The following is a 10,023-nucleotide window of genomic DNA, read 5'->3' as shown; positions in this document are numbered from 1 at the left end:
TTCAAAAAGCAATGAGCCCAGATTTGAGGAAACACTTCAAAGTGTAATCAATTTAGTTTAAGGAGCATTTTTTCCTCATTATGTGAGAACACTTTCGTGTTGTATTCATATATTAGTTCTCACACACACGAACACAATCACTCACATAAACAAAAAATTGAGCGTATTGATAAGTTGAGTGAGTCTTGCACAAAGATGTAAAATTTGTGTATTTAGTCTTTGACACATAGACGTTAAACAAGTGTTAGCTGGAAGGTGTTACCTTCAGTCTAGACTAAGAGTTCAGTTAGGTAGTAGGGTAAGTACAAAGCTGAGTGGGTTTGTACAAGGTATTGTATAAATCAAAGTCTTCTAGTGAATCCTACCCGAGGTGGTAGAAGGGGTGACGTAGGAGCAGTTGAAGTCTCCGAACATCCATAAACATATCTTGTGTTCATAATTGTTTAACATTTGTTTTCAAACTGATTTGATCAGTTGAGCTTATATCAGTTTAGTTCTTCCCATAACTAAACTGATACAAGCTAGAACTGATCACCCTTAATTTTAGTTATGCGGTTAACACAAGTTAAAATGCATTCAAATCAGTCAGCTTTTTTAACGAAAGATTATGTCGGGTATTTTCCACTTGGTTTAACAATAAACTCGATTTAATTCATCGGTGATTACTTTATCAGAACACGAGTTATTGAAGTTCATTAAGAATATTGTGTTTGAAGCACCATCGCAGGTGCCCAAACCGATCCATCAATTTTTCACTTGCTTTTTGATCTCCATTGAAGATATATTTCTTTGTCCAATAACTTTTTCGCTTCTATGAGGTGGTGGGTACCTTTCATTATGATCAGAGAGTTTTGAGATTAGACGACAAATGTCATATGCCTTAGAACTTCCTGATCGTTGTTCCACCTCCTCGTGACTGGCATTTACAGATCTACTCATCGTCTTCCTCACCACTGCTTTCGCAAAGGCTAGAATGCCACTAACCATAATCTTTGAGGCATCCTCTATTTCCCTTGTTTTATTTTTCCATGCCCTAATGTTTGAAACATGTGCATATCTCTGTTGAATCTTTTTATCTCTTCTGCCAAAATTCTCCATTCTTTTCTCAAAATCTCATCGTCTCTGGCGGCATATTTCAGATCCCATCGGGCGTGCCAATTTTCTTTGCACAAATTTTTATTTTGCGGGCATACCAGGTGCTACAAACTGATTTATGTGAAAATGATAAAAATTTAACTTCCATGGATTCAAATGAAATGGATATTAAACTTGACTATTTGTTATGATCTTCTAATAAAAATATGACGTTAAAATAAAAATCCAAAATGGTCAATGACAATAAATTATTAACATAATTTTGTATTCATAAATCAGTCAGAATTCACAAAATATAAAATGACAATAAACTTAGCAGAAATTTAAAATGGAAATTAAGGACGTAAAAAACTAGAAAATAAACATAAAAATAAAAAAATGCATGAACATTAAAGCTGAAATTTTGCAAGTGTTCTGTGATTGAGTTGTTTTTTTTCTTTTTCTGCCGATTCCCACTTTGTTCAGTTTTGGGGAGTTTCTCCAATTCTTCCACGATCCTAGGCCACGATATCGCCCTAAAAACTGATTGTCCGCTATTATTAATTCAAATCTATACTATATTATTAAGTTTGAGACACTTAGAGTAACTAACTTTTGGTGTCGTGGTCTGTTTTAATAATTATACATATTAATAAAATGTTAAAATTTTAAAGCGAGTTACATGTAGTTCAACGAATAGAATTTTTGTTTCTTATGTATTAAGTTTTAGGTTCAATTCTTACTGGGGCCATTTTTTTATTTCTTTATTTTTCTATTTATTTTTTAATTTATATGTCAAAATTGCAGTGTAGTCCCTCACTATTTCTTATAATTATATTTTGATCCTCATTTAAATATAAACCAAATGAATTATAAAAAATATTATTGAAGCACGCAACGCGTGCATTGGTGCACTAGTTATCAGAATATTTAATGGGTTTTGCCAATTAATTATCAGACACTTCCTTTTTGTGTATTTGCACCAAATCAATTGGGTCCAAATAATTTCAAGCCACACACATTATAATAAACATTAAAATATTTTTAAGTATATTACTATTTTCTGAAATCTAGTATGATCTTTTTACCCCTTGATTTAGTCCATTTTTATTTTTACCCGGCATTACCATTTTAAAATAAAATCCAACATGAAAAAAAAATATAAAAACGAAAATTGGGGATGTGACCCTCTCCTCTTTTACTTTAAGGGTTCTTTTGTTTTGTAGGACGTGATAGTTGAATGATTAATAATTTGATTGATAAATGTTTGATAGGCTAAGATATCTAATTTGGGTTGTATATAATATCATGTGTGGTGCAAATTTAAGAAGAGTGATAAAATCATGACAAACTTATTAATGACCAAAATACCCTTAAATGTTATATTTTAATTTATTTGCCATAACTGTTCACTTCTCTCCTAAGCTACTGTCTGTTTCCCAAAAAATCTGACGAGAAATGAAAACCCTCTCCACATTGTTCTTCCTTCAAGATCGTAAGGCGAGGTCAGATCCGTGAAAGATATGAACCGAAGATCCACCGGTAAGCATGAACATGGTGTTCTCGTTTATTTTTTTTTACAGATGATCTAAAAAATTATATCTACAAACGTCGTTTGAATCAGTGGAAGAAATCAAGATCTACGTGGGAGAAAAAGTTATTGTGAGTAATTTCTCGTTTATTTTGCACACTTTCTTACCAAATGCAGCCCAAAATTAGAACGAGCCAATACATAAAAAAACAAATCTCACAAGCATGGTTAATAAAGTTGTAACTCTTGTATATCAGTTTATGAAGCATTAGAAAAAAATTCTACAAGTTACAAAACAAGATTTTTTGTTGGACAACAGCCCAACACAAATTCACAACGAATGTCTCCTAAAATGTCAAATGATAAATTTTTGTACAGGATTTACGCAAAAAAATAAAAAGTAAAAAAATTACATTACAAGAACTAAAAAAAAACGACAACAGAACACTATTAGGATATGTTCAACACATTTGTACCAAAATACGAGAACGTGAAACACAAATTGTTCATCACTCGATAGTTTTCCTCAGGTTTATCTACTCTGAAATACGTTATGCATGAGATACAAAATCAATAATCACACATAACTTCAAAGCTGTATTTTCTCGAGTTTTACCTTCGAATAATCTTCAAATTTCTACAGATCGGACATAGAAATGAGGATTTTTGGCTCACCACTTTCCATTTTTAAGTTACTGCGCAGCCATCGATTCTTCATAAGAAAGAAGGACAATGGCATGTCCGTAGGCCACTTGCAATTTTTTATTTTACAAACAGGGGTATTTTGGTCAATAAACTTTAAGAGTGCAGCCGGATAAATATTATCCACATTGAATGTATGGATTTGTTCTCCAAGGAAAACAGTAAAATTTGTCTAACTAATAGTCAATATCAAATATATAAATGAAAGCAAACAAATAATTACTAAACAATCACATCTTAATAATGCTTACGACACTGGGTCTAACTGACAACAAACACAATCTAATTAATGATACTAGATAATATCCAACTTCCGAATAATAATGACATAGTTGTGCAAAAATAGAATATGTATAACTCATTGTGTTTTATTTGAAATCTCCGGCAGCAGCTGGTGTTGCATCATTTATTAAATCATCAAGAGTTGTCTTCCAAACATGTGAAAGCATTAACTGCATTGAATACTAGTCATTTTCGCATAAGAACTGCAAATAATTGCGAACCAGCCTCAATTCCTGAGGAATCCAACATGTGACCAAGTTTTGATTTTAGCTGAATGGCCCTTCGAAAGATTTCTTCAACTGTATCGCCACCGAAGTGATTTGTAAAAGTTCCTTCTGCAAGTGCTCTAAAGTGCATCACTGCAAACTCAGGGTCTATAGGTGCTTTAGGGTCTATTCGAGCATTCCTTAGCTTCATATTTACTATGCTAAAACACCCATTTTTCTCCACAATTCTCGACATTTGTTTAACCGAAGGATATACATGAGGGATGTTGAATGAGTCCACTTCATCTTGATTTATGAGTCCCTGTGTTGAAAATGATGGAATTAATTGCAATTAATGCAAATCCATATATGGAACATGTAACATTTGTGATAATAAGTTTGTCTTGTTACAACGTATTCATACATATATATCTGGCCAACTAACTTTTCTTTTGTAAAAGAAGTTGGTTCTCAGGCAGTGCATGTTCAAATAACATATCCTTTTAGATTGACTGCATACACATTAGTTAATATAAAATATTAAAAAGATAAAATAAATCATATTCCAAGTTACCTCTTTAACCATATCAATGAGGATGGATTCAAGAAAACTAAAAGCTATGCCAACATCATGCGTAACAGTCCCCCCATCAGGCACACCAGGCATGATTATGACAATCATCCCCCCTTTCACAATCTCTTCCCCTCTTGCATTTAGAAAGACATCCATATCCTCATCAAATTGTGCTGCATAAGCTCCCACAACTTCATTTGTCGCGCCTGTATAGTGAATTTTACCTTTATTCCATGCCGGAGAGTTTTTATCAACCAATTCTTTCGGCACCTTAGAAAGCCAGTGGATTGAAGAAGAGGAATATGCCAAGCAAATGGATTTTCTAGGGAATAATCGGCCGTAAAATGATCCTGGTACCCCTGCTACATAATAGCGTCTATCAACAGGAAGAGACGCGAAAAGAGTATTAAAGTCATTAGCAACTTGGTCATTGAAGAAAACTTGAAATTCGAGGTTCTTGGGATCGAGACCCTCAACGCGGTACTTGTGTTCAACGCCGTCAATTATGTTTTCCATGGCTAAGAAAGTGTTCGGACCAATCGAACAACCCAAGTCTGCAATGGTGAATGTCTTTGATATCGTTGACGATACTAATGATTTCACATCAAGATTTTGAATTAGTATATCCATGATTAGGTTCTTTGCTGCATTGAAGCCCTCTCTCTGCCGAATATTAAATAAATCAAGATTATCAAATACTGATGATATAGTGGCAGAAACTCATGTGAAGCAAAGTGTTATCAATCCAATTTTTTCAAAAAAAAACATGCAAAAATATAATTCTCTCCTGCATCATATATATGTATATTCTTCTAATCTTATCTCGACCCTTTTGTCTTCTATCCTCACAGATGATAAATAGCTATCTCAATGCTCAAGAAATTAATTTTAAAAAATTAGATATTTAACTTTCCAACAATGAACATGCATATAGAATTCTTAACTATTTGCAAGAAATAATTAATGTAGAAGATTGAACCTGAATATGAGAATTGTTTGCATAACTATATATGCCTTTACCACCATTCATTGGAGCTCCTTCTGCCATTTTTGGCTTTGATTTTTCTGTCTTTCTTTAGAATCTAATGCAAATATAAATTTTTTATTCATTATTTATAATAATATTTCCAACACCCAAGATCAAAAGTAGGGGTTGCTTGCGGGCTTCAACTACTCACCTAAATGGTTGGGCACAATAAAATAAAATAAAATAAAAATAATATTAAAGATAGCACCAATACATCGCTAAATCGATATTTACAACAATTATATCACGAGATTTTGTGTTCATGTTGAGATTTTGAAAATTTGAATTTTGATATTGAATATTTTGTATTGTGCAAATATTGATTTACATGTAACATCGTTCATAAAATAGATGCCAAGATTTGACCAACTTAATTAAAAAATTCTAATATTTCGAAGGTTTAATTTATATAGGCAAGAAAATATAATGTCTTTTTTTGGTAAAACGCAGTTTTAATTTATTAAAATTGAATATTGATACTAGTCAAACTTGGCAACCACCATTTTTAAAAGGCGTCGACTATGCTTAAAAAATAACATAGACTTCTGTGAAGGTTAAATAGAGTTTTTTTTATAAATAAAATCGATATTTTAATATTCAAATCTTTATTATATTTTTTTACATAAATTTTTAATATTTTCAATTTTTTTAAAATTATACCTAAACGGCTAAACCTGCATGCTATAATTTTCCATAAAAAAACCAAATAAACCAAACCGCATTAAAGTCGGTTATTTCCGGATTGTAACAGAATTAATCGAATTTTTAGTGAAAATTTTTTAAAACAAATTTTATATTAAAAAAATAAATATACAAAAAAATTAAGTCTACTAATAAATCGCTTTACTCAATTTAACTTATTATTATTTATAAAAGCAAACGAACCCAAAATATTATAATCACTACAAGAAATTCTGCATACAACAACGCACATACGACAACGGTTTTTCACAAAAACTGTTGTCGTATGTTTTTTAACAACGGTTTTATCGAAAATCGTTGTCTTTTGGGGGCAAAGACAATGGTTTTTAAAAACCGTTGTCATTGGTGGGTCAAAGACAACAGTTTTTAAAAATCGTTGTCTTTTCGGGGTCAAAGACAACGGTTTTTGGGATCAATGACAACCGTTTTATAGAATCGTTGTCTTTGAGCGTTTTTTTTGGCTCAACGACAACGGATCAATGAACTGTTGTCGATTAGCGTGTTTTTTTGGACAATTGACAACGGTTTCTTCAAACCGTTGTCGATTAGCGTGGTTTTTTGACAAACAAAAACAGTTTTGGAAAACGTTGCAATATTTAGCGACGGTTATTTCAAAAACCGTCGCTAATTTTAAATTCGCGACGGTTTTGAAATAATAGCGACGGTTTTTGAAATAACCCGTCGCATCTTTAATTTTAGCGACGGTCTTGACAAACCCGTCGCTAAAATTAACGACATTGTTTTGAAACCGTCGCTAATTTTAGCGACAGTTTAAATCCAAACCGTTGTTACATAAAAATATGCGACGGTTTATTATTTACTGTCGCCAATAGCGACGGTTTTACCAAAACCCGTCGCAAACTGTCTATAAATATCTCCATTTTCGTTCCATTTTCCTTTACAACACTTAAAGTTTTTCTCTTTTACACCATTTTATCACTTCACACAACACTTAAAATTTTTCTCACCACTTCATAACACTTAAAATTTTTCTCTCTTACACCATTTTATCACTTCACACAACACTTAAAAATTTTTCTCTCTAACACAATTTTATCACTTCACACAACATTTAAAATTTTTCTCTCTTACACAAATTTATCACTTTCACACAACACGTAAAATTTTTCTAACCACTTCATAACACTTAAAATTTTTCTCTTTTACACGATTTTACTATTTCACAACACTTAAAATTTTTTTGTTTTACACGATTTTAGTTTGGATTATTAGTTTCTTTTAGATTTATTAAATTATTAAAATTATTTTTTTTTATTTTTCGAAACAAATTAACGACGGAAATTTTGACAGATGACCGTCGCTATAATTAGCGACGGTCGTGATTGCTGGCCGTCGGTAATTTTTAAATTAGCGACGGTTTACAAAACCGTCGCTGATTTGAACTAGCAATAATTTATGTAACCGTCGCTAATTCAAAATTAGCGACAGTTTTACTTATACCCGTCGCTATTTTTATTTGCGACGTTTTAAAAACCGTCGCAAATTTGATCTACCACAACGGATAAAAACCGTTGTCGTTCAACGGACTTTCAACAACACCCTCAGTTACAACAGTTTTTAAATGGCTATCCGTTGTCGTTTGCCGTTTTTTTAGTAGTGAATATTTAGTTTTGGTGATAACAAACAATAACTCATTGTATTAATTCAAGCTCTGTTAAGAAATTATTATTACTCAAGAGTTTTGGTGATCGACAAAATCAAGACAGCACTTCACTGTTTGAGGAAACAACTATTTTCTGTGTAACATGTATCAACTCAATCGCCCAGCTTAGCAACCGAACTGCTTCTCAACTGGCTAAAGCAAAAAGAGTTTAACCACTAAAACAAAGGATCAACTGGGTAATACTAAAGAAGCATGACTGCTTGAATTACATACAGCTGATAATTCAACCGTTTGAAGTAAAAGAAGCTCGAACTTTGATGAACATCCTAAACCGGCTGATTTGAAGATGTCATGAAAAAGGGCTATTTATTGCTTAACTTAATTAAAGATATTCTCTGACCGGTTCAGGACATTCAATGGTTTTCACTTCTTCAAAGTTAACTAGTTCCTACATCACTCCCAAGAATGATCTGCATTTATATTACTATCCCAGAAAAGAAAGATCATTTATATCTTACAAGAGTTTGAGGATAAAAGCAGTTGCCATAAACGGTAACTTAGATGCAACTCTTCAAAGAACGGGACTCAAGGCCATGACAACAAAGAGAACATTTAATGCATATCTGAAGAATATTTAATGCGGTTGCAGCTTATAGTGACACAGCATCCCTCACTACAAGAAAAACGCTAAACGACAAAATCCGTTGTCGTAGGCCTTTAAAAACTGTTGTAACTGAGGGTGTTGTTGAAAGTCCGTTCAACGACAACGGTTTTTATCCGTTGTTGTAGCTCAATTAGCGACGGTGTTAATAAACCGTCGCTAATGCATTAGCGACGGTTTTTTTATTATCTGTCGCTAATATTAGCGACGGACTTTAAACAATTCGTAGCCAATTAGCGACGGTTTATAAACGGTCGCTAAATTTAGCAACAGATTACCATCAAGTCCGTCGCTAAATTTAGCGACAGTTTCTTAATGATGTCCGTCGCTATTATTTTCATTAAAATAAAAAAAAATTACTTTTAATAAATCTAAAAAAAATGCTTATAATTTGACTATGCTAACAATATTCATCTGACTATGCTAACAATATTCATAATTTTAACTAACACAGAAAAATTTAAAATTTAAAGCGAAAAAATTTACTCAAAATCGAAACTAAAATCGTGTAAGTGTTGTAATAACTAACACAGAAAAATTTAAATTTAAAGCGAAAAAATTTACTCAAAATCGAAACTAAAATCGTGTAAGTGTTGTAAAGTGATGTTGTGAAAATGGACCGAGAATGTGGCTATTTATAGAGAATTGGCGACGGTTTTTGGCTAAACCGTCGCCAATAGCGACGGTTATTTCATTTAACTGTCGCAAATTTGAAAACTGTCGGTCATTTTAGCGACAGTTTTTTCTGAACGGTCGCTAATTTAAAATTAGCGACGGGTTTGTTTAAACCCGTCGCTACATTTAGCGACGTGGTTACTAAAACCGTCGCTAATTTAGCGACGGTGTAAAAACAACCGTCGCTAAACTTAAACATGCGCCGGTCTTATTATAACCGTCGCTAAAGTAGCGACGGTTAAATTAAAACCGTCGCTAAATTCAACAACAGTTTTTTAAAACTGTTGTAGTTTGTCTGAAAAATACGCCAATCGACAACGGTTTTTGAATACCGTTGTCGATTGATAAAAAAAACACGGCAAAAGACAACGGTTCATAAAACCGTTGTCTTTTGCCTTAAAAAAACGCTAAAAGACAACGGTTTTTAGAAAACCGTTGTCGTTGACCTCCAAAAAGACAACGGTTTTACAAAACCGTTGTCTTTTAGGGGTAAAAGACAACGGTTTTGTAAAACCGTTGTCAAAACTTACCTACGACAACGGTTTTCACTAAAACCGTCGTTAAAGACTATACGACAACGGTTTTTCACAAAAACCGTTGTTGTATATGCGTTGTTGTTGGGCGTTTTTCTTGTAGTGCCTCTGTTACAACTCAACATTACTCATTTCTTCCGATCGTTGGAAGGATCGCCTATATTAACAGAGAAGGAAGTATGCAAGCGACATAATGCGATACATTATCAAATTCACAGCAGTGAAATCATCACAAGCTTGCATACCTTAAAGATTCAGAGCGCACTCAAAAGATTACATACTCCATCGCTCATCAGCACGCACTAAAAAGAAAAGACACCTGATCATCCAAGGATCATCTTCGTGCTATCAAAATCAAATTGTTTATTTACATCAGTAACCTTTTGTTTATTTGATTAAGTTGTGGTGTCTGGTGAACTGAGTGTTCTTAAA

At 32.9% G+C, this 10,023-nt stretch overlaps 1 protein-coding gene across 1 annotated transcript; it reads right to left on the bottom strand.

Moving 5' to 3' along the window:
• Positions 1-3,562: 3,562 nt before the first annotated feature.
• Positions 3,563-5,492, bottom strand: LOC140964114 (loganic acid O-methyltransferase-like). Its single transcript, XM_073423648.1, has 3 exons — positions 5,349-5,492; positions 4,370-5,032; positions 3,563-4,117 (listed from the first exon to the last, which is right to left on the bottom strand). Exons 1-3 carry the CDS (start codon positions 5,415-5,417, stop codon positions 3,776-3,778), a joined length of 1,074 nt encoding a protein of 357 aa, XP_073279749.1. The 5' UTR covers positions 5,418-5,492; the 3' UTR covers positions 3,563-3,775.
• Between the last annotated feature and the right edge of the window lie 4,531 nt (positions 5,493-10,023).

This window comes from Primulina huaijiensis, chromosome 18 (genome assembly GCF_012295235.1).
Source record: "Primulina huaijiensis isolate GDHJ02 chromosome 18, ASM1229523v2, whole genome shotgun sequence".
In the NCBI taxonomy this organism is placed as follows: Eukaryota; Viridiplantae; Streptophyta; class Magnoliopsida; order Lamiales; family Gesneriaceae; genus Primulina; species Primulina huaijiensis.
Note: the sequence above shows the minus strand (reverse complement) of the source record. Positions and strands in the feature narration are given on the sequence as shown.